The sequence below is a fragment of the Rhinopithecus bieti genome, unplaced genomic scaffold, assembly GCF_001698545.2.
Source record: "Rhinopithecus bieti isolate Rb0 unplaced genomic scaffold, ASM169854v2 scaffold_70066, whole genome shotgun sequence".
NCBI lineage: Eukaryota > Metazoa > Chordata > Mammalia > Primates > Cercopithecidae > Rhinopithecus > Rhinopithecus bieti.
Window position 1 is genome coordinate 647,727 of NW_016826556.1, and position 24,563 is coordinate 672,289.

At 37.6% G+C, this 24,563-nt stretch overlaps 1 protein-coding gene across 1 annotated transcript in view; it reads left to right on the top strand.

Annotated features, from left to right (window-relative positions):
- The window catches only part of NUS1 (NUS1 dehydrodolichyl diphosphate synthase subunit), a 34,720-nt gene that overhangs the window by 2,954 nt on the left and 7,203 nt on the right, over positions 1-24,563 (top strand). Inside the window, exons 2-3 of the mRNA XM_017863466.1 lie at positions 14,319-14,444; positions 15,310-15,459. Of these exons, the coding sequence (XP_017718955.1) occupies positions 14,319-14,444; positions 15,310-15,459 (276 nt within the window). The remainder of the gene's footprint in view (positions 1-14,318; positions 14,445-15,309; positions 15,460-24,563) is intronic.

A 24,563-nucleotide genomic window follows, 5' to 3' on the forward strand; every position in this document is an offset into this window, starting at 1 on the left:
TAAGTGACAGTCGGGGTCTGTTAAGTACCAGATACTCTTCCAGACATGGGAATGCAGCAGTGTACTCATGGAACTTAGATCTCAGTGGGAGTCTGACAAATAATATGTGTGGGTAAATATGTGGTAATGTAAGTGCAATGAGGAAAAATAAAGCAGGGAAGGGAAGATAGGAATGTTGAAAGTCAGTGGTGTAGGAAGGGGTACAGTTTTACGTAGGGAGGCCAAGGAAAGGCTCAGTAACTTTGAATATAGACGTGAAAATATAGGCCCTGTGGATATGTAAGAATTACTCAGAGGGAGTATAGACATATAAGTTTTATTTAGTGTTTCTTTTTCAGTGTTTCTTTCTTTTTTTTTTTGAGATGAAGTCTTGCTCTGTCGCCCAGGCTGGAGTGCAGTGGTGCAATCTAGGGTCACTGCAACCTCTGTCTCCCAGATTCAAGCAGCTCTCCTGTCTCAGCCTCCCTGAGTAGCTGGGACTACAGGTGCGCACCACCACACCCTGCTAATTTTTGTATTTTTAGTAGAGACAGGGTTTTGCCATATTGGCCAGGCTGGTCTCGGATTCCTGACCTCAGATGATCTGCCTGCCTCAGCCTCCCAAAGTGCTGGGATTACAGGCGTGAGCCACCACACCGGGCCATATTCAGTGTTTCTAAATACGCGTCTGTTTAAGTTTCTTTCTAGATAGATATGTACCATGTAAAAAATCCTGTTGACATAAATGCCACTGGGATACAAGAAGTTCAAGAAATGGTGTCTCTTAAGGAGTTTCCACTCAAGTAATGATGTCCATTAAAAATTAACACAAGCTAATATAGAAATGCTAAGTGAATGGCAGAGACTTTATTTAAGGAGCAAAAAATGGAAAATTTCCCAGGTTACCCCCATATTTGTCTGGTAAGGAGGGGAGCAACATCTGAGCTGGACCTACTCAAAAAGATAGAATTGGGATTGGCGTGAACAGTGTTCTCTGTGTGTGTGAATGGGGATTTCACTAATGGCAGCATTCCCATTAGACTAGCTTCAGTAATAGCATTGAGTAGAGTGTTGAGAGCAGTGAATATAGTAGGTTGATTTATGTAATGAACAGTTGGGAAATGAGGTAGGATGAAGGCTTGGACAGTTATTCTGGTTATCTGTTGCTTTGTAGAAATCTACCCAAAGCATAGTGTTTTAAAACAACAATTTATGTATTGACCTGGTTCAGTTGGGCAGTTTTTCCTTTGGGTCACTCATAAGCTTTCATTCAGATAGAGTCTGGGACCTAAAGGTTTCTCCTCATGTCTGGTGCCTGGTTTTCGATGGCTGAAATAGATGGGGCAGGTTTGTCATCTGGCTTCACGTGGTCTGGAGGTTGTGGCTAGCTTGGGCTTTCTCTTTTAATCGTGGCTTCGGGGTAACCAGTTAGCTAACTTCCCGCAGAACGAATGTTTCCAGAGACTTAGCCAAAGGCTGAAGCTGAGAGATGTCTTAGGACCTAACCTAGGAAATCATGCAGTGTTACTTTTTCTATGTTCTCTTGGTCAGAGAAGTCTCACGTCTGTTCTGCATCTAGAAAGAGGAGAAATGGACTTCACCTCTCAGTGAGAAAATGGCTTGTGTAGAAAGGTTGGGTGAGGATTTGAATGGGGATTGATGGGCAGCCACTTTGAAGACAAGCTTACCACCTTACATTTTCTCCTGTCCTAAACCCCTTTGCCCTCAAATTTGTATTTAAATTTGTTCTAATTATGGTTGGATCTAGATAATAATATTTAATCCTTAGACTAAAAGATCTATTATATTGACCTTGATTTGACTTTGCCAGCAAACTGATCTTTCTGTTTTTCATTTACCTGCAATATTTCTTAATTATAATAGAGTCTGCAAGTAATTCGTTCATCTTTCAGAAATTCCAGTTGTTCTCTCAGGACAGTGATCAGGAATTTTTTGAGCTCAGAATTCTAACAAGGTTTTGCTGTTCTGTCTATATGACTGTAATTTAAGAAATGACCGTAACTGGGATGGTAGAAGAACCAGGGGTTGGGGTAAATGGATTTTGTTGTTCTAGCCTTAGCAGTGTTGTTTGCCTGTGTCTCACATGCACGTACACTTGGCTCCAAGTTATCTGGATATGTATTGTTATCTTAAGTGACGGAACTTGTTCTTATTTCCTGGCTTTATTGTGCCTTGCTGGGAACCTTGCTGTTGGTCAGTATTTTTCAAAAGCTGTCTGTGGACCATCTGTGAATTAGTCAGTGGGGATGCTTATAAAAAATACAGGTTCAACACATTTAGTAATCAAACTTAAGGAGGGAACTGGGACCTGGGCGTCTCTGTTTTTAATCAAGCTACCTATATGATACTTTTGCACACTGAAGTTTAACCCTAACGCAGATCAAAGGATACTCTGCTACTTGCCTTACATTAGATTACTTGTATTTCATGTTTCTTTTCATGACTGAGGATAATTTGGGATAGGCCTTAGGATTATTTGCTGTAAATTGGAATGAACCAGAATAAGGCATTGCCTTCTGTGTGAGAATTCAACAGTAAGACAACAGATTTTTTTTTGTGCTGCTCTTTCTAGTGTTATTTCCTTAGTTTATTTAAATCAAAGCTGGGTTTCTTTTGAATTGGTTTTTGGATACAAGTTTCTCACAGTAACATTTTAAAAGTCTGCCCAGTGTATCCCACCTTTTCAACCTATTTCTCAGTGCTTTGCATACCTTTGCATACCTTCCTGGAACTCCTTCTTCTTTTTTTCTGGCAAATGGCTATATGCCTACCAAGAGGCTATTGTCCATCTTTTCTGAGTCAATCCTAAATATCACCTTGTATATTTCTGCCTTTCTTGAGTATTCACTCCCTTCTCTATCTTACTGTATCTCTGAATCTCCTCAGAACTTCAATTATCTCTAAAGGTACTTCTGTTCTCCGCTTTGTGTAGTCATATTTATATGTATATGTACATAAACTTTCTTACTGGTTTATAAATTCCACAGATACTATCCATCCTTCTCATTTTTGCTTTTCTTACAGAGTGTATCTTGGTGTTATGCATGTAATGAATAGTTAATATGTGTTCTTTGAATTCAAAGAAAGGCTGCATTTCCTGTAGATAAGAATAATGAACTGAGCTGCACTTTGTGTTTCCCAACGTAATACCCGGAAGCCTTAAAGTAATGGAGGAAAATGAACACAGTTTACCCTAGTTTACTTAGTTGGCACAGTGACACAGATACTATTGAGAAGTATGATTTTCTTTTTTTTTTTTTTTTTTTTGAGACACCGTTTTTTGCTCTTTGTTGCCCAGGCTGAAGTGCAATGACGCGATCTCGGCTCACCGCAGCTTCTGCCTCGTGGGTTCAAGCAATTCTCCTGTCTCAGCCTCCCGAGTAACTGGTATTACAGGCATGCGCCGCCATGCCCAGCTAATTTTGTATTTTTATTAAAGATGAGGTTTCTCCATGTTGGTCAGGCTGGTCTGGAACTCCTGACCTCAGGCAATCCGCCTGCCTCGGCCTCCCAAAGTGCTGGGATTACAGGCATGAGCCACCATGCCCAGCTGCGAGAAGTATGATTTTCTTAAATTTATTCTCCTTATGTTGAAATACAGAGGTGCTGGAAATGTTGAAAGTCTAAATATTGTGATTACATTTGACATACTGAATAGTACAACCTAGTGTTTATCTTCCCTCATGTGGAAACTCATGTAAGGGAGCAGTCTATTCTTAATCTCGACCTTTGTATAGTTCATGTCTTGTACAGAATTTCATGTTTATCTTAATGTCCTGAAATGTCCTCTTCACCTTTTTCTGGCAAAGGGCTAGCTACCTGTCAAAAGACTGTTGATTCTTTTGTTTTTTTGAGATGGAGTCTGGCTCTGTCGCCCAGGCTGGAGTGCAGTGGCGCGATCTCGGCTCACTGTGACCTCTGCCTCCAGGGTTCAAGCTGTTCTCCTGCCTCGGCCTCCTGAGTATCTGGGATTACAGGCATACGCTACCATGCCCGCCTAATTTTTCGTATTTTTAGTAGAGATGGGGTTTCACCATGTTGGCCAGGCTGGTCTTGAACTCCTGACCTCAAGATGCACCTTCCTCAGCCTCCCAACGTGCTGGGATTACAGGTGTGAGCCATCGTGCCCAGCTTGTTGATTCTTATAAGTCCATCCGAACTATCATCTCTGAAGTAGCCTCTCTTGACTATTCCATCCCCAGTCTTATTCTGTCTTTGCAAAATTCTATCCCGCTTTTGTTAACTTCTTAAATGACTTTATTCTGTATGTACCCTTTTGTTTAACTATAGTACTGGATCTGTGTATTAAAGTAAACCTTGGCTGAGTGTGGTGGCTCATCCCTTTAATCCCAGCACTTTAGGAGGCTGACATGGGAGGATTGCTTGAGCCCAGGAGTTTAAGACCAGCCTGGGGAATATAGTGAGACCCCATCTCTGAAAATAAAATAAAAGTTAGCTAGACATGATGCGTGCCTGTAGTCCCAACTCCTCAGAAGGCTGAGATGGGAGGATCACTTGAGTCCTGGAGGTTGGGGCTGCAGTGAACCATGGTTGCAGCACTGTACTCTAGCCGGGGTGAAAAAGTGAGACCCTGCCTCAATCAATCAGTTAATCAATCAAACCTATATCTTAGTGGTAATAGTTATCCTTTGTTGAACTTTTACTCTGTACTGGATACTATAGAAAAGTGCCTTAAGTCGTTAACAGTTTCACAGATAAAGAAACTGAGAATTTAAAAGCCAGGTTCCAAATCTAGTAAGGAGCGGATCTAGAATTTGAACCAAATTTTTATTCTGGAGCTTTTGTGCTTAACCATTACATTAGTTTGATTTCTACTGGTAAAAGAGTGTGACCACAATAGTCACTTTTAGTACTATTTCTGATTGTTTTGGGTCATCTTAAAGCCTTGGTAAACAGGCACTTATCTGTAGGTCATAGAAATTATTTGTGAAAGATAGTTAAAGACTAATAGAAATTTCTTCATCCCACCAGTATACATGTTCATGCTTTGAGTTATAGGACGCATTTTTTAAAAAACCAACTAAAAATTTCATGTTATGGTGCTCCAGCTTTGTGTTGAGTTGTTACTTTGTCAGGTGAGCAGATTCTGTAAATATATTCTCATTTTAAACATGTGCAACCGGATGCTGAAAAAACCCACATGGCCTGTTCATTTTGCATATCTTTTGTGCTGACAAGCTAGGACTTAAATCCAGCCCTCATTTTGTTATACTTTGTCACCATTGCACATACCTGTTCTCTTACTACAGCATTGCAGTGTAATTTTCCACAGTATAATTGTTGTTCTGTGAGGTGTCCTGAAGGGCTGTCTCCTGAAATAAAATAGCTTAATGGCCTATATATTTTGTTATGATTTATTTTCTCTTGACTACTACAGTCATGTAAAATTTTAATGGTAGATTTTTTTCACTTTAAATTATTGCTCCATAAATATATGTTTTCTTCTCTGAAGATTGCTCTCTAGTTGTTTTATAATTGGGTTGTTAGAGGTAACTTAGGGGTCTAGTTCAGAAAGAAAGAGAGGTAGGCCAATTTTTTACAACTGGCATTTATTTATAACCAGCGAAGTGCTTAATAATGAGGAGAGATTGTTTCAGTGCTTAGCTCATTTGTTCCCTTGTTTATTCTTGTAAGTACTTGCTATTATTTCTTAAAAAGTCTGTTTCTGTAGAAGGGAATGAATAATCACAGTAAAAATTCTAGTTTCAGATTTAAAAGAAACAGTAGATGTATTTTAAAAGCCTCGTTTTATAGACTTGATTACACATTTCACATACCTTTTAAAATAATCAGTATTTGAGGAATGCAGGTAAGATTTGCTGATGGAATACTTGTCTAATTGAACTCCTTGTTACTTGGTTCCCTTAATTTAAAAAAAGTATGCATGTCCTGACTTTATTATTCAGTTAATGTGTAAGACTGAATACACTATGTAACCTAATAGGTAGATTAGGCAAATTCAGTTCTACTCTGCTGTCTTCTAATCCATATGTCTGGCTTCTCCTCCTCTGTTGTACTTCCAAATGTTGTGGTGTCCTAGAGTTTGGAGCTGTATGTATGCCCTCGTCTTTCTGTTATTCACTTTGTTGCAACTACTCAACTCTGCTAGTGTAGCTAAAAAGTGGCCATAAGCAATTGTGGCTGTTTTCCATAGCAGTAGTTTTGACCCCTGTCCTGCAGATGATCTCCCCAAAGCCATGGCTGTAAATGTCATATGTGTGCTGACACGCAGGTTTGGGCTGGAAATACAGTACTGCTATCTCCCATAATTCCAGACTTCTGTATCTAACTCCTTGCCTAACATTTACTTTTATTAGGTCAGTCCTATGCCTTATATGTCTAAAACAGTACTTTTGAGACCTAATCCTTGTTTTAGTCTCCATCGCAGCCACCCAAGTTTAAATTACCATTGTTCTTTCACCTGGATTACTGTAGTAGCCTCCTAATTGATCTCTAGTTTTCTATCCTAGTCCCTGTATAATCCATTCTTCACCTACCAGCGAGGTGATCTTTTTTTGATGGCATTATTCGGACTGAATAAAACCCTCCAACAACTTCTCGTTATAGTTGGAATGCTTTCGAAGTTCATTACCAAGGCCCACAGGCCCCTTCATGTTATGGCCACAGCTGACATCTGTGGTCTCCATATGATACTCTTCTTTCCTCGAATGTGGTGAGAAACCTGACTGCTGAGAGAATATGCAATACAGTGATTGCTATAATAGCAATCACCTGGAAGTATTGATTTTTGTATTTTAAGAACTGAAAAAAAACAGCAAAAAACTTTGTTTCATACAATTGTTAAAATAATCATGAGACTAGCACCAAGGAAGGATACATATTATGCAAGTAAAAAAAGCAGTATACAAAATTGCATAACACATACACTAGGATTACATATGCATGTGGACAAAGACTAGAAAATATTGAGAAGTAGAAATAGTTGTGTTACAATGGTAACACATGGTAAGGTTAGGACATTCCAGCAGTTATGGGGAAGGTTAGGAAATATTCCCTTATTGTCTAAACATTGAACATCTTATTTTTTAAGGCTAGAATTTAAAACAAATGTTTCTTAGAATATAAAATGAAGTCTTCATTTGGCCCTCGAAATGCATACCTGCTGTTTATTAAGAAATAAAAGCATGGTAGTCTTTCTGAGGTGTAAGTTTGCTAGAATAATTTTCTTCTTTCACGGAAGTTGAAGATTTTGCGGTTTTTCTTTTATGTTTTTCAACTTTTATTGTAGATTCAAGGGATATGTATGCAGGTTCCTTACCTTGGAAATTGAAGATTTTCTTGTGCGTGTTTTGTCATAAATGACTATTTGATATATCTTTTCTTTCTTGTTTTTTAGAGACAGGGTCTTACTTTTTTGCCCAGGCTGGAGTGCAGTGGTGCGATCATAGTTAACTGCAGCCTTGAACTCCTGGCCTCAAACGATCCTCTTGCCTGAGCCTCCCGAGTAGGTAGTACTACAGGCACAAGCCACCATGCCTGGCTAATCTTTTTTTTATAAAGACAGTGTCTTGCTACATTTCTCAGGCTGGTCTCAAATTCCTGACCTCAAGTGATCCTCCCATCTCAGCCTCCCAAAGTGTTTGGAATTACAGGCATGAGCCACCATGCCCCGCCCATTTAACTTTTTTCTTATATTTCATGCAGTTTACATTTGGGAAATTGAGAGTACATGAAATATAATTTTAAAACAACAAAACGTAAAGTAAAATTCTTTAAGTCGTTATTGCAAAAACTTATTTTAGATTCCCAAGTTACTCCTAAAGAATTCAAGTATCTGTTTGCCCCGTGAAACCTCCTTAAAAGGCTTTTAAAAAAGAGCTCTAGAGTGAGGAGAATCACTTGAACCCGGGAGGTGGAGGTTACAGTGAGCCGAGATCGCACCATTGCATTCCAGCCTGGGTGAGAGAGAGAGACTCCATTTCAAGAAAATAAGCTCTAGTCCTAGTTTTTTTGAAAAATACTGCTCATTTATTAAAAGATAGGTTGTATTTATTTTATAAAATTCAACTTTTTTGGAAGGGAGGTCAAAATTTAATTGTATGGTGGAGTTTAGTATTGTTCCTTTATCAGAGTTAGAAATAGTAACTGAATGGAATAATTAGAGGGATCCCTGGATTTCAGGCCAAATTTGTAGATGCTTGCCAAAGACAATTGCTTGACCTTTCTGGATTTATTTCGTCACCTGTAAAAGGATGTGATAAAGTGATTCTTGAGGCGCAATACTATATAATTCTGTAAAATACTGTTTTCTTAAAAATTTGAGTATTTTCAAGTGTTTTCCCTTAATCAGTTATTTCTGAATGAATATGACCTTAGCTTCCTTTTACATAAAATAGCTTTCATAATAGTTTATTATTTTGGCTTTAGTTTAGATTCTAGAAGGGAAACAGGATGAATTAGGTGAATTATAATATGAGAAAAAGAATCTGTGCATATACTATGATATTACTAGGGGAACTGCCTGTTTTAGTCAAAGCCAACCTTATATCTTATATTTCTTGTGTATCATGTGAAGAGTGTGTGTGTGTGTGTGTGTGTGTGTGTGTGTGTGTAGACATTGAATCCTGAAGAAAAGTGTAAGCTGATAATATTGCTTGTGATTACGTATAATCAGATTTCTGGGTGGGGGTCAAGTTATGAGTTATTGGGAATTATCTTGCCCATAGGGTCTTATCTACACTCATAGCAATTCTCAGAAACCATACCTTTAAATTTCATTTTGTTTTGAGACGGAGTATTGCTCTGTCACCCAGGCTGGAGTGCAGTGGCACAATCTCGGCTCACTGCAAGCTCCGCCTCCCAGGTTCACGCCCTTCTCCTGCCTCAGCCTACCGAGTAGCTAGGACTACAGGTGCCCGCCACCACGCCGGGCTAAAATTTTTGTATTTTTAGTAGAGACGGGGTTTCACTGTGTTAGCCAGGATGGTCTCGATCTCCTGACCTCGTGATCTGCCCGCCTCAGCCTCCCAAAGTGAATATTCTTTCCTTTTAATGGAACTTCTGCCTATGTGCAATAAGGAAGTGTCTGCTTTTTTTGTGGCATGTTCCTGGAAACCTAAGAAAAATTCCATTCAGTGACATGTTCCTTTATGTTTCATTGTTGTTAAGCGGCACTTTGTACTTTGGTAATTCAGCTGATTAAATAAACATTGAACTGCTATATGGAAAATATGGGAAAAGAGATGAGTAAGATACACATTCACAAATAAGACTACAGTTTAGTCGAGGGGAGGGTGGAGAGATTTAAGCTATAATAAAAAACAGAATATTAGTTTATTAACAATTTTAAATGAGTGTACATGGAGGGGTTGAGAGTGAGGGTAAGTCAGAGGAGGAATGGGGCACATCTGGCTGGGGAATTGGGAAAGGCCTCTTGAAGGTAAGTGACATTTCAGCTGGCCTATGAAGAATTAGGAGAATTTAATAGGCCTGGGCTTGGGGAAGTGGCATAAAGGATGGAGGTTGGAGTCACTCCATGTGTTTTTGAGGAACATAGGCAATTCTAATTTGTGGGGCTAAAGTATTATTGAGAAATGGAAAACTTCATTTGATTTGTGTTCAACAAGCCTGGAAACATGGGCTGGAATGTTAATGTTGGACTGAGCAGTTTTTTCTTAATACACTAGGCATTTTAGGAACCATTTAAGATACCGAAGTTGGAATGTGCCAGGATTGAATAAATCTGGTGTTGAAGCTAGCAGTACTTAATAGAAGGGGGCAGGAACGCCCACAGAAGTTGCTTATAATATTATAAGGAAGTAGGCTGGGTTGGTTGCTCATGCCTGTAATCCCAACACTTTTTGAGGCCCGAGGAGGAAGGATCACTTGAGGGCCAGGAGTTAGAGACCAGCCTGGTCAACAAAGCAAAACCCTGTCTCTACAAAAATAAAAAACGTAGCTGGGCACAGTGGTATGCACCTCTAGTCCCAGCTACTCAGAAGGCCGAGGCAGGGGAATCACTTGAGCCTAGAGGCTGGAGGCTGCAGTCAGCTGTGATAGTCCCACTGCACTCCAGCCTGGATGACAGGGTGAGACACTGTTTCTTAAAAATATGTATGTATATATATAATAAAGAACAGCACAATGGCTGGGAACTGTGTGGGCAATGGACAGAAAGGAATATGGATATAGGAAACATTGCTGTAAAAGAGTATATGGGCTTAGCATAATTAGTAGGGCTTTCGGGAGTGATAATGGGAGAGTAGAGAGGATGCCTGGGTGACTGGGCAGATACTGATGCCTTTTTTAGAAATAGAGCATCAAGAAGGAGAGCTTTTTTTTTTTTTTATTATAAACCACTTTATAGCGGTTATGATTTTAAATCACCTGCTGTCCTACTACGCCTATACATTTACTGTTCTCATTTTGGTTGTCCTCTTCCAGTCTTGTTCTTAAGTGCATGTAAGTTATACACTTAAAGTCCTGCTCCTTTTAATTTATTTTCTAACCTTGATGTCACAGAAGTGTTCTGAGAGCTAGCTTTATTAGATAAGCCACCAAGGTTTGGCTTTGTTCACTCTCAGGTGCCTACAGAACTTCAAGGTAGAATTAGATGTTTGAATGAACTAGAAATGTTAGGAACCAAATGATCCTGTTTCTACTTAAAATTTTAATGTTTTCTTCATCGTGGATACTTTGGCATTTTAATTTTTAAAGATACTGCATTGTTATTCGTTGTCTTAATTACTGAGCTTTTTTCGGCACCCCTTAAATTTTGCACCCCAAATTTTACCTCACCTATTTTGTCTGGGCTTTTTTTGTTTTCATGTCTTGTGAGTAACTAGAATCAGAAAAGAAGGAGCACATGGACAGAAAGAGAGGGCTGAGACGGGAACCCTGAGGAATAATCTTTATTTAGGGTGAAAAGAAGAAGAGGATTCAGTGGAAAGTGAGAGTGGGCCATTCAAGGAGCCAGGTTACGTGTTGAATCAGGAAGAGAACATTGAGGCAAGGTGGGATAAAGATAGAATTTTGAGAAGGAAGCATGGTGGTCATTAATGGTAATGCTTCAGAAAAACTGAGGAGGGAAGAATAAAGATTGAGGAGAGGTAGTGAATATTCTGGTGATAAGATTGTCATCCATTGCTTTGAAGAGGGCAAGAGTTCCTGAAAAGATTTACCATTTTAATCTGGAGGCTAAGGTAAATATGAACAAATTGGTGAGAACTGAAGGCTGGGTTTTTAAAAAGAGTATCAAAGGAAGGGATTGGTATGATGTAAATAGACAAAGCAGGCTTTCCTAGTATTACCCAACACTATTAAAATGAACAAATCTTAGTTTTTATGGGAAAGGGAGTCATTTACCATTTTATTTTTAATAAACTTATATGTCCTGGCTGGAGTGTTATGGAGATTTTTACATTTGTTTGTTTTATTTGCTTTAGAGAAAGAGTCTCTGTAGTGCTCAAGTTGGAGTGCAGTGCCATGATCATAGCTCACTGCAGCCTTGAACTCCTGGGCTTAAGCAATCCTCCCACCTAGGCCTCCTGAATAGCTGAGACTAAGGGCGTGTGCCTCCACATCCAGCTAATTTGAAAACTTTTTTTTTTTGTAGAGACAAGGTCTTGCTATGTTGCCCAGGTTAGCCTCTAATTCCTGGCCTCAAGTGTTCCTCCTGCCTTGGCCTCCCAAAGTGCTGGGATTACAGGTGAGAGCCACTGGCACCCAGGCCATTGTTAAATTAAGAAATTTTTGAAATTCATATGACTTCCACAATTTATACGTACAATACAGACCAAAGTGTGGTCTAACTTGTGAAATCTTGTAAAATTTATAAGCCGGCATCATGTATTTTATATGCTGTTTTGGAATATGTGCTTTTTCTATCATACATGTGAATTTTATGATTGATTTGGGGATTATGATTATATCCTACACTTCTGCATTACTCCACAAGTATTACTGTTCTAAAGATTGCCATTCAGATAGTTCCTGATATTAATCACCTTCCTTTAAAAATTTTGCTAATATTTAGTGTTTTTTTTTTTTTTTTTTATTAATCTTGTTCTGGATATGGCTGTTTCAAAATGTTCACTTTTATATTTCCACACTTAGAGTCTTAGGATTTTAGACTTTCATAATAATTGTGGGCATTCATATGTAGTGCCATCTTAGCCTTCTACTTTTCTCTATATATACCTACTTATATTTGAAATCTTACTAATCATGATTCTTGTGTATTTGGCTCTCCCACATTAAGGAGGATGATTCCCAAGTGTATATCTGTGTCTCAGTTTCTGAGCTCCCATATTCTTTCAGCAGACATTTATTTATTGTTTGCTCTATGCCAGATACTGTGGTTGGCCCGGGTGAGCAAAACAGATAAGATCCCTACTCACATTGGTGCTTATATGACCTCTCTTGAACTCCTTCTGTGTCATCCCTCTTAATCACTTTTATAGTAATCCCCACCTAAATTTTCTATCATCAGCTGTCTAAAACCGAACTTATCCAATTTCCTTCCAACCACTTCTCTTTGTTGAATTTTCAACTTTTAAAAATGTTATTGGCCAGGTGTGGTGGCTCACGCCTGTAATCCCAGCACTTTGGGAAGCCGAGGCGGGCAGATCATGAGGTCCGGAGGTCAAGACCATCCTGGCTAACACGGTGAAATCCCATCTCTCCTAAAAAAATACAAAAAATTAGCCGGGCATGGTGGCGCAAGCCTGTAGTCCCAGCTACTCAGGAGGCTGAGGCAGGAGAATCGCATGAACCCAGGAGGTGGAGGTTGCAGTGAGCCGAGATTGCGCCACTGCACTCCAGTCTGGGCGACAGAGTGAGACTCTGTCTTAAAAAAAAAAAGTTATCATTTTCTGCTACCTAGGATAAAAGCCATGGAATTTTCTACATTCACTTCTAAGTCAGTCATGTACCGTATTCTCTCAATTCTTCCTTTGTGGTGAATCCTTTTTCCCCTCATCCCCTCAACAAAGTATGTATGGACTAATACAGTAGTCTGCTGCTTGCCCTTCTATATGTGGTTGCCAGGTTAATTCTTGTAAAGATATAAATTTTTATGTATTCCCATATTGCTCAGAAATTGTTGCTTATCCATTTGATAGACAGAATGAGATAAAAACTAGGACTGTCCTCTTACCAGTTTTTTCATATCCTTTGCATCAGCAGCATTGGTCTGTTTTTTATTCCAAACTCATGCTTTTTCTTAAGCATTTTTTCCCACCTGGTATCTTCTCTAGTTTCTTCTGTTTAACGTTCTGAGTTCATCTCAGCTCGTCTTATTTTATAAAGCCTTCCTCACCAAAGGAGACTACTTTTGTAACTACTGTTGCACATACACTTCTGACTTGGCATTTGTATACAGTATATCCAGCAGGTTCTGTGCCATATAAATGTATACACACACACACACACACACACACACACACACACACACATATATATAAAAGCTGGAAATTCTACAAAGAGAACTGGTTTGAAGGAAAAGATTTAAGCAGCTTTATATATATATGTGTGTGTGTATATTAACCTGTGTTCTCTCTCCCAGTTATTTTGTTGAACTACTTTAAAGTCAGGCCCGACTAAGAGTACAGAGTAGGAACATTTGATAAAGATTAAAAAGGCAATGGCCACTAGAAAGCTGCCTCTGCAAATTGTCAACGACTTGTTCTTTTATGTCACACAGTTCCTTTGTCTTTCTCAATAACATGACAGTAGTTAACAGTGTTAACTTTTCCCTGCATAGAGGACTATGTATTTTATGTATTTTATTTCTGTGCTTTGTTTTAATTTACTAAATTGTTACTTTTCTGTTCTCTACTTTTACGTAATCCATATTACTTCTTATGATTTAAAAAACTAATCAAATTGAGGCAATAGTATTTAATACAAGTAGTAAATCTGCAGAAAAGTACATTAGACTGTGAGTGAGGAACACAACAGGCTCTAGACCACTGCTGCAATTTATAATTTCTTGGAGAAGAACCTTAAAGAGTTCTTAAAGGCCTCAGTTTCCGAATCCACAAAGATTTTAAGTAAGTGATCTCTTAAAAGTCCTTTCTAAGTCTAAATTTCTGTCATATTCACATGCCACTACTTAAGTAGTTACCTCTGTTCTTTTTTTTCCTGGAAGGCAGACTCTTGTATTAACAAAGTTTTGTTGTCATGTTTTCCTTTTAGATTCTAGTTTAGGACTAGTCATTACAGCTTTGCTTGACATTTGTTCAGTACTGGATCTAGTGTTGTTTTCACAGCAAGCATTCACTTGAAGGGGAAAAATTAACCTAGTTGCATTTTACTTGCCTTTTTCTTTTTTAAAGGTATTTTCAAAAGAAATAATTCCAGATTGATGGATGAAATTTTAAAACAACAGCAAGAACTTCTGGGCCTAGATTGTTCAAAATACTCACCAGAATTTGCAAATAGTAATGACAAAGATGATCAAGGTAAGCATGACTGTATAATTGAACATGTAGCATAGGAAGATGTGTGTTTCATGTTTCATGGCAATTTCTGTTACTCTGTCATTTATTCATTCACGTTGCTCTCTTAGTCTTTATTGTCAACATCTTTAATCATCAGATTTAGACTTTCCCATCTCAGTCTTGGTAAAAAGTGAACACATGGTGAGGATTTTATTTAACCAGGCAAATTTTTTAACTGGTTCCACAGAAAATCCATAAAATGGACACATTTGTAGGGATATTGAAATGAATATATAAATAGAGGTACAACTGGGTGTTCTGTGGCGTGAGGGAAGAAATTGAATCTTTGCTGGACAAGGAAGAATTTGCGTGTCTGTAGATAAGAATTTTGCAGTGTTATCTGAGAATCCTATCAGTTGTAAGGTAGCTCCTATAGAAGTAGAATTGATAAAAGGTGTGTATGCTATAGGCAATGCATATTCCACTGTAACAGTTTTTTCTTAGTCTTTATTTTTTCTTTTATTCTGTGTTACTGCTAACTGTATTGCAATTATAGAGGAAATTTTAGATGCATGAAAATTTGTTAGCTAGCCTGTAAAGCTTCTGTTTTCTAGAGGATGTCGTCACGATACATAGTCATTCTGAACACTTTGAAAATAAGGCAGTGTGTAAATTTATACATGGATATGATTTCGGGTGCATAGATCCTTTCAGAGGAGAATAGCTAAGTATGTTTTGATATTGAAATTGAAGGGCTTAAACAATTCTTGTTTACTGTAAGAACTGTATGTTTATTTTGGTCTAAACCTTATATTTCTTAAAACTGATTTTGAAATAGACCTGTAAGAGAGTGTTTTTAAAATACATTGTTTGTTTTTTCCTCCAGTTTTAAATTGCCATTTGGCAGTGAAGGTGCTGTCCCCGGAAGATGGAAAAGCAGATATTGTGAGAGCTGCTCAGGACTTTTGCCAGTTAGTAGCCCAGAAGCAAAAGAGACCCACAGATTTGGATGTAGATATGTTAGGCAGTTTACTTAGTAAGTTTTTTATATATGTATATATATGTGTGTGTATGTATGTGGTGTGTGTGTTTAGTTTTGTCAAACAAGGATACAGTATGAAAGGAAATATTTGTTTCTTTCACACTATAAAGCCTGATTCTTTTTGTTGCTATACCTGTTAAATTTCTGAAATTTAAAGACCTATGTGATAATGGTTTCGAGACAATGAGATTTGTAGCCACTCACTTGCATGAGGATTTAATGGTAAAGGAGACGAGCTTTGAGGATCTTTTTTGTAGTGATGACTATTCTTGAAAATAGGACTTCTGCTTGTTAGCCTTCCTCTCCCTCTTCCCCTTTCTTTTTACTTTGAATTTTCCCTTAACTTTGAACTTAATCTTTTTATGAGGTGATCCCAGGAATATAACCTATAATCTTACTGTTACCGTGATTCCTTTTTAATTATTCTTTCTATTATGCTATACCAAATATACAACTGTATTTGTCATGTTATACCAAATATAACTTTTTTTCTTCAGCTGTTGAAAAAAGCCTTTGGTTTGCTTATTCTCTCTAGAGAATTCGCTCTAGGACCTTTTTGCCTTACCATCATGGTCCTTCTTGCTTACTAGCATTAGCCTTGATCCTTTTGAAGAAAGACAGTCTCTCTAGTAAATTCATGTTCATTAATAGTTTCTATAGACATACAGTTTTAGACATCCATTCATTTTTTATTACTTAGAATATCCATTTACTTATTAATCATGCATTTTCAGGCTGGATGGGATGGCTCACACTTGTAATCCCAGCACTTTAGGAGGCTGAGGCAGGTGCATCGCTTGAGTACAGGAGTTTGAGACCAACCTGGGCAACATAGCAAAACCCCATCTCTACAAAACATAAAAAATTAGCCAGGCATGGTGGCTCATGCCTTTGGTCCCAACTACTCAGGAGGCTGAAGCAGTAGTATAGTTTGAGTTCAAGAGGTAGAGGTTGCAGTGAGCCAAGATCGCATCAATACACTCTAGCCTGGGTGACGGAGTGAGCCCTGTCTCAGAAAAAGAAAAAAAAAATGCATTTTCTGTCTAACTTACTTATTTACTTAACTCTCCGTTCTTTGTTTCTTCCACTTTGACATGTGTCCATCACAGAGCAAAGTCCATATCCCGCTTCTTGGTTTCGCTAACTTCCTACTTTTGTTGACTACTCATTTCCTACCCTACTCTTTGTATTCTCTGTCATTGCCTAATTATATTCAGGCTCAGTGAGTAGTACACCATTATGGGAGCTCTCTGCTCAGATGTTACTGGGATGTTGACTGTTTCCTGCACCCTATGAGGTCCTAATAAGAGAGTAATTTCATAAGGACATTCTAAAAGTTGATGGAGATCCAAAGATGACCTTCAGGTAGTCCATGAGAAAGTGCTAATGTTTATTAAGCCCAGGTGTTGCCTGCAGGCATTGTAGGCTTAGGGTACATGAAAATGTACACAATTCTTAACTCATTAATTTGACAGAAGCAAGCATTCTGAATACCATCACCCCCAAAGTTCCTTTGTGACTGCTTTTAGTCCCCACTCCTGCCCCCTACACCAGCAACCACTGGTCTGGCTTCTGACTATACTTTTGCTTTTTCTATAAATTTTATATAAAAGGAGTCATACAATATATAGTCTTTTATGTCTTGTTTTGTTTACTTACCATAATATTTTTGAGGTTCATCTATGTAAAATGCATTAGTCACTCATTATTTTTTATTGGTGAGCAGTATTTTCTAGATATACTACATTTTGCTCATGCATTCATCGGTTAATGCATATTTGGTTTGTTTCCAGTTTTTGAATAATGCTATATGAGCATTTGTGTACAGGTTTTTGTGTGGATGTTTGTGTGTTTTCAAGAATTCAGAAAGTCAGAATTCTATCAGATAAATTTAACAAAGAAAGTGAAATAATTAAAAAGAATCAAGCAGAAATTCTGGAGTTGAAAATGCAGTTGACATGCTGAAAATGCATCAGAGTCTCAACAGCAGAATTGATCAAGCAGAAGAAAGTTATAAGCTTGAAGATAAACTATTTACAAATACACAGAGGAGACAAAAGAGTGAAGCACACTTACAAAATCTAGGAAAAAGCCTCTTGAGGGCAAATCTGAGTTATTGACCTTAAAGAGGAGATAGAGAGAGAGAGATGGGGTACAAAGTTTATTCAAACCTAGAGAACTTCCCAAACCTAGAGAAAAATATCAGCATTCAACTACAAGAAGATGATAGAATACCAAGCAGATTTAACCAAAAGATGACTACTTCAAGGCATTTAATAATCAAATTCCCAAAGGTCAAGGATTAAAAAAAAAAAATGGATTCTAAAAGCAACAAGAGAAAAGAAACAACATACGATAGAGGTTCAATATATCTGGCAGCAGACTTTTCAGTAGAAACCTTACAGACTGGGAGAGAGTGGCATAACATATTTTAAAAAGTGCTGAAGGAAAGAAACTTTTACCCTAGAATAATAGTATGCCCAGTGAAAATATCCTTCAAACATGAAGAAGAAATAGACTTTCCCAGACAAACAAAAGCTGAGAGATTTTATCAGGACCACACCTGCCCTGCAAGAAATGCTGAGGGGAATTCTTCAATCAGAAAGGAAAAGATGTTAATGAGCAATAAATCATCTGAAGGTACAACTCTCATTGGTGATAGTACACAGAATATTACAGAACTGTAACTGTGGTATATAAAACTACTGTCAAGTAAAAAGACCCTGATGACCCAGTCAATAATAATAACTAAAACAACTTTTCAAGACATAGACAGTACAATAAGATACAAATAAAAACAACAGAAAGTTTTAAAATGGGGAGATGAATGTAAGGTGTACAGTTTTATTAGTTTTCTTTTTGCTTATTTGTTTATACAAGCAGTGTTGTTATCAGCTTAAAATAATAGGTTATAAGATAGTATTTGAAAGCCTCATGGTAATCTCCAATCAAAAAACTTAGAAGAGATATACAAAAAATAAAAAGCAAGAAATTAAGTCATACCACCAGAGAAAATCACCTTCCGTAAAAGGAGGACAGGAAGGAAGTAAAGAAGGAAGAGAAGACCACAAAACAACCAGAAAACAAATAACAAAATGGCAGGAGTAAGTCCTTATCAATAATAATTGAATGTAAGTAGACTAAACTCTTCAAAAGACATACAGTGGGTGCATGGATTAAAAACAAGACCCAATGATCTGTTGCCTACCAGAAACATACTTCACCTATAAAGACATACAGACTGAAAATAAAGGGATGGAAAAAGATATTTTATGCCAATAGAAACCCAAAAAGCAGGAGTTATTATACTTATATCAGGCAAGAGATATTTCAAGACAAAAACTCTAAGAAGAGACAAAGAAGTTCACTGTCTAGTGATAAAGGGGTCATTTTAGCAAGAGGATATGACAATTGTACATACATATGCACCCAACATTGGAGAACCCAGATATATAAAGCCAGTATTAATAGAGCTAAAGAGAGAGAGAGAGACCCCAATACAATAATAGCTGGAGACTTTAACACTGCACTTTCAACACTGGACAGATAAAGACAGAAAATCAACAAAGAAACATTGAACTTAATCTGCACTGTAGACCAAATGGATCTAAAAGATATTTACAGAACATTTTATCCAATGGCCGCAGAATATACATTCTGCTTGTCAGCACATGAAACATTCGCAAGGAGAGACCATATGTTAAGCCACAAAACAAGTCTAAAACATTCACAAAAATTGAAATAATATTAAGCATCTTCTCTGACCACAATGGAATAAAACTAGAAATCAATAACGAGAAATTTTGGAAACTATACAAACACATGGAAAGTATATCAATATGCTCCTGGATTACCAGTGGGTCAATGAAGAAATTAAGGAGGAAATTGAAAAATTTATTGAGACAAGTGATAATAAAAATACAGCATACCAAAACGTATGGGATGCAGCAAAGCAGTACTAACAGGGAAGTTTAAAGATCAGAGCAGAAATGAATGAATTTGAAATGAAAAAGTATATACAAAAGATCAAAAAATTGGTGGTGTTTTAGAAAAGATAAAATTGAGAAATCTTTAGTTAGACCAAGGAAAAAAACCAGAATACCCAAATAAATAAAATCAGAGATGGAAAGGAGATATTGCAGAAATTCAAAGGATCGTTAGTGGCTGCTGTGAGCAACTGTATGCCAATAAATCCCCCTTGGAAAATCTAGAAGAAATAGATAAATTCCTAGACGCATACAACCCACCAAGATTGAACCATGAAGAAATCCAGATCTCAAAGAGACCAATAATAAGTGATGAGGTTGAAGCTAAAGTAATAAAAAGTTTTAGAGCAATGGAAAGCTCAGGACTTGATGGCTTCATTGCTGGATTCTACCAAACATTTAAAGAAGAACTAATACCAATTCTACTCAAACTGTTCTGCACAATAGAAAGGAGAGAATGCTTTCAAATTCATTCTGTGAAGCTAGTATTGCCATGTTACTCAAACCAGACAGAGACACATCAAAAAAAGAAAACTACAAGCCAGTATCACTGATAAGTGTTCATGAAGAAATCCTCCACAAAATAATGGCAAACCAAATTCAACAATATATTAAAAAGATCATGACCAGGTGGGATTTATCCCAGGGATGCAAGGATGGTTGAACATACACAAGTCAATGAATATGATATATCAACAGTATGAAAGATAAAAATCACGATCATTTCAATTGATACTGAAGATGCATTTGATAAACACTTGCATGATAAAACCCATAAAAATCTGGCTATAGAAGGAGCATACTACAACATAATAAAAGCCATATATGATGGACCCATACCTACTATCTTTCTGAATGGGGAAAAACTGAAAGCCTTTCCTCCTAAACCTAGAACACAAGGATGCCCACTTTCACCACTGTTATTTAGCATAGTACTGGAGGTCCTAGCTAGAACAAGCAGACCAGAAAAAGAAGGAAAAGGTATCCAAATTGGAAAGGAAGAAGTCCTTCTTTGCAGATGATCTGATCTCAAATTTGGAAAAACCTAAAGATTCCACCAAACAACTATTAGAACAGATAAACACATTCAGTAAAGTTGCAGGATACAAAACCAATGTACAAAAATCAGGAGCATTTCTAGATGTCAATAGTGAACAATCTGAAAATGAAACCAAGAAAGTAATCCCATTTACAATAGGTACAAATAAAATTAAATATCTAGGAATTAACCAAAGAAGTGAAAGATCTCTACAATGAATACTGTGAAACGTTGATGAGAGAAATTAAGGACAACGGCCAAAAAATCTAAGCCTATTTTCCGTTCATGGATTGGAAGAAGAATCAGTAGTGTTAAAATGTCCATACTCCCCAAAGCAATCTGCAGTCAGTGCAACTTCTGTCAAAATATCAATGACATTCACAGAACTAGAAAAAACAATCCGAAAATTTATATGGAATAACAAAAAGACCCAGAATAGCCAAAGCTATTCTAAGCAAAAAGAACAAAACTGGAGGAATCACATTACCTGACTTCCATTTATGCTACAGAGCCATACTTATAGTTACCAAAACAGCATGGCACTGGCATAAAAACGGACACAGACTAATGGCAGAGAATAGACAATCTAGAGACAAATGCATACATCTCCAGTGAACTCATTTTTTGACAAAGGTGCCCAGAACATACTCTGGGGAAAACCAGTATCTTCAGTAAATGGTGCAGGGAAAACTGGATATCCATATGCAAAAGAATGAAACTAGAACCCTATCTCTTGTCACATACAAAAATCAAATCAAAATGCATGAAAGACTTAAATCTAAGCTCTCAAACTAAGAAACTACTACAAGAAGACATTGGGGGAAGCTCTCTAGGACATTGGACTGGGCCAAAACCCTACAAGCACAGGCAACCAAAGCAAAAATGAACAAATGGGATCACATCAAGTTAAAAAGCTGCTGCACAGCAAAGGAAACAGTCAGCAAAGTAAAGAGATAACACAGAGAATGGGAGAAAATATTTGCAAACTACCCATCTGACAAGGGATTAATAACGAGAATACATAAGAAGCTTAAGCAAATCTATAGGAAAAAAATCTAATCTGATTTTTTAAATGGGCAAAAGATCTGAATAGATATTTCTCAAAAGAATACATACAGATAGCAAATAGGTATATGCAAAGATGCTCAATATCACTGATCATTGGAGAAATGCAAATTAGACCTACAATAACATATCGTAAAACGGCTTTTTTTTTTTAAAAAAAAACAACAGGTAATAACAAATGCTAACGAGGATGTGGAGAAAGGGAATGCTTGTACACTGTTGGTGGGAATGTAAATTGGTCCAACCCGTATGGAGAACAGTTTGGAGGTTTCTCAAAAAACTAAACATTGAGCTACCATATGATCCAGTAATCCCACTGCTAAGTATATACCAAAAAGAAAAGAATCTGCACTCCTATGTTTATTGCAGCACTGTTCACAATAGCCAGGATTTGGAAGCAGCTGAGGTGTCCATCAGCAGATGAATCAATAAAGAAAATGTACAGATGGACCATAGAGTAGTATTCAGCCATAAAAAGAACAAGATCCTGGCATTTGCAGCAACATGGAAGAAACTAGAGGTCATTATGTTAAATGAAATAAACCCGTCACAGAAAGACAAACATCACATGTTCTCACCTGTAGGAGCTAAAAATTAAAACAATTGAACTCATGGAGATAGAGAGTAGAAGGATGGTTTCTAGAGGCTGGGAAAGGTAATGGGGGAGTGAACTGGGGGGAAGTGAGGCTGGCTACTGTGTACAAAAAAAAAAATGAGTAAGTTTTTTTTTCAAAGTTGTTGTGTCTATTCAGGGTCCTTTGCATTTTCTATAAAGTTTGGGATTGGCTTTTAATTTAAAAAAACTCTGCTGGGGTTTTGATATGGATTGAGTTAAATCTATAGCTCAATTTGGGGAAGTTGCTGTCTTAACAATATTGAGTCTTCCAGTTCATGAATATAGTGTATTTCTCCATTTGTTTGGGTTCTAATTATCTTTTTTTTGGAGACAGAGTCTTGCTCTATCGCCCAGGCTGGAGTGCAGTGGCACGATCTCGGCTCACTGCAGACTCCGCCTCCCAGGTTCACGCCATTCTCCTGCCTCAGCCTTCCGAGTAGCAGGGACTACATACAGGCGCCCACCACCACGCCCGACTAACTTTTTGTATTTTTAGTAGAGATGGGATTTCACTGTGTTAGCCAGGATGGTTTTGATCTCCCGACCTCGTGATCCACCCGCCTAGGCCTCCCAAAGTGCTGGGATTACAGGCGTGAGCCACCGCACCTGGCTGGGTTATTTTCTTAAATAATATTTTGCAGTTTCAGGGTATAGAATTTCTACTTCTTTTGTTAAATTTACTCCTTAGGTATTTTACTCTTTTTGATGCTGTTGTTAATGGAATTATTTTCTTAATTTTCAGGTTGTTTGTTAATACTTAGAAATACACTTGTTTTTTAATATTGATTTTGTATCCTGCAACCTTGCTAAGATACAAGTTCATCTAATAGTTCTAGTAGCTCTTTTTGTAGAGACTTAGGATTTTCTAAATACAGGATCATGTTGTCTATAAATAAAGATTACTCCTGCTGTCTCTGCTCAGGTTATTTTTTTATTTTATTTTTTAGTTCGGCTTTTGTCTGTGTAGCTTAGTGGTTAGCCAGTGATTTCCATACTGGTTATGCTTAGATACCTTAAATTTGTAAGGCTTCCATGATTTCTGGTATTGGAAACTGAATTTAAAGTTGCCACTAGTTCTCAAGTTTCCTTGGCTTTTGATTTTCGCTGAACTTTCTTCCTGCCCTGTCCCCTACCCTGCTTCCCCTCCTAGTATGTATGTTATTTCCCAGTCGGCCATGGATATGTGAGAGTTTATCTGAGCCCTTATTTCCTGGATCTCACTATTAAATTTCTTTCCATTGTACTAATTGGGGCTACAACCTCAGGCAAGTAAAGCTGTGTGTTTTCCTATTTGTTCTCTTTTGAATTTCCCACCTTTAACTGTCAAACCATGAATTTTCATTGTTCCTTTTCCTTCTTGCCTACACCCTCCAGTCCCAAATTGAGTGCGTATCTTTTGACAGCAAGTAGCAAATCATCTAATTTTTCTGTCAGAGATATACTGGTAAAATGTAAGTTCCCTCCAGTTGATTGGGGTGGACATTGAGAGCAGTCCCAGGCAAGAACGCCGTAGACCTTTGCCATTCTTACTGAAAACTCTAGCTTTTTGTTTTGCTTTTTTTTTTTTTAAAGAATAATTGTCTGCCTTTGGTCATTATCTAGCGTTCTTGAATGGTTGGTTTTTTTCCAATTTAACATGTTTTTTATAGAGAAGATTGCCACCCTCTTTACATCACTATTGGTTTGAAGTTCCTTCTTGTCATTTTTTATGGAAGATAATTTATTGCTTTTTAGGTGGTACAGGAATGTGTGTTCTTCTGCTTGGCCCATTCACTCTACCAGTATGGACTTTTAAAAGGACTTTGTTATGGAAGTAATTTTTTCAATATTGCTTCTGGACAGGACCACCTAATCCAGTTTCCTTATTTGACAAATGAAGGAATTTGGCACTGGAGAGATTGTATAGCAGATAAGTTAGTGGCAGAACTGAGGATATTAACTATTGGAACCTTAAAATTATAGTATGTTTTTTCTATACTCTTCAAACTTTATTTTTAAGCTATTGAAATACCCTTATCCTTTTTTTCCCCAAGTCAGGTCTCATATGGAAACCAGTTCATGAAAGAGATAAAAATTGACCTTGCCCTTGTTGAGGCAGATGCTTGGTCTCCTTTTGCTCTCTGAGGCCGCTCCGGCTCTGGGGAGCACGGAAGACATTTGTAGTATATAGCTAGGAGTTGGTCTTTTTGGGTTCATAGCTGTAAAATGAGGTACATGAGGGAAGGAAGGAGAATAGATACTTTTTAAATTTCCTTTTCGTCTCTGAAGTTACTTGATTCTGTGGCCAGAATCAAGCAGTCATGCCCTTAGAACTGTAGTACCTTTCCCAGGATTCCAAGAAAACACCTACGTTGAGTCTTAAAAGATACATGTGATTTTGGGGGCACCTGTT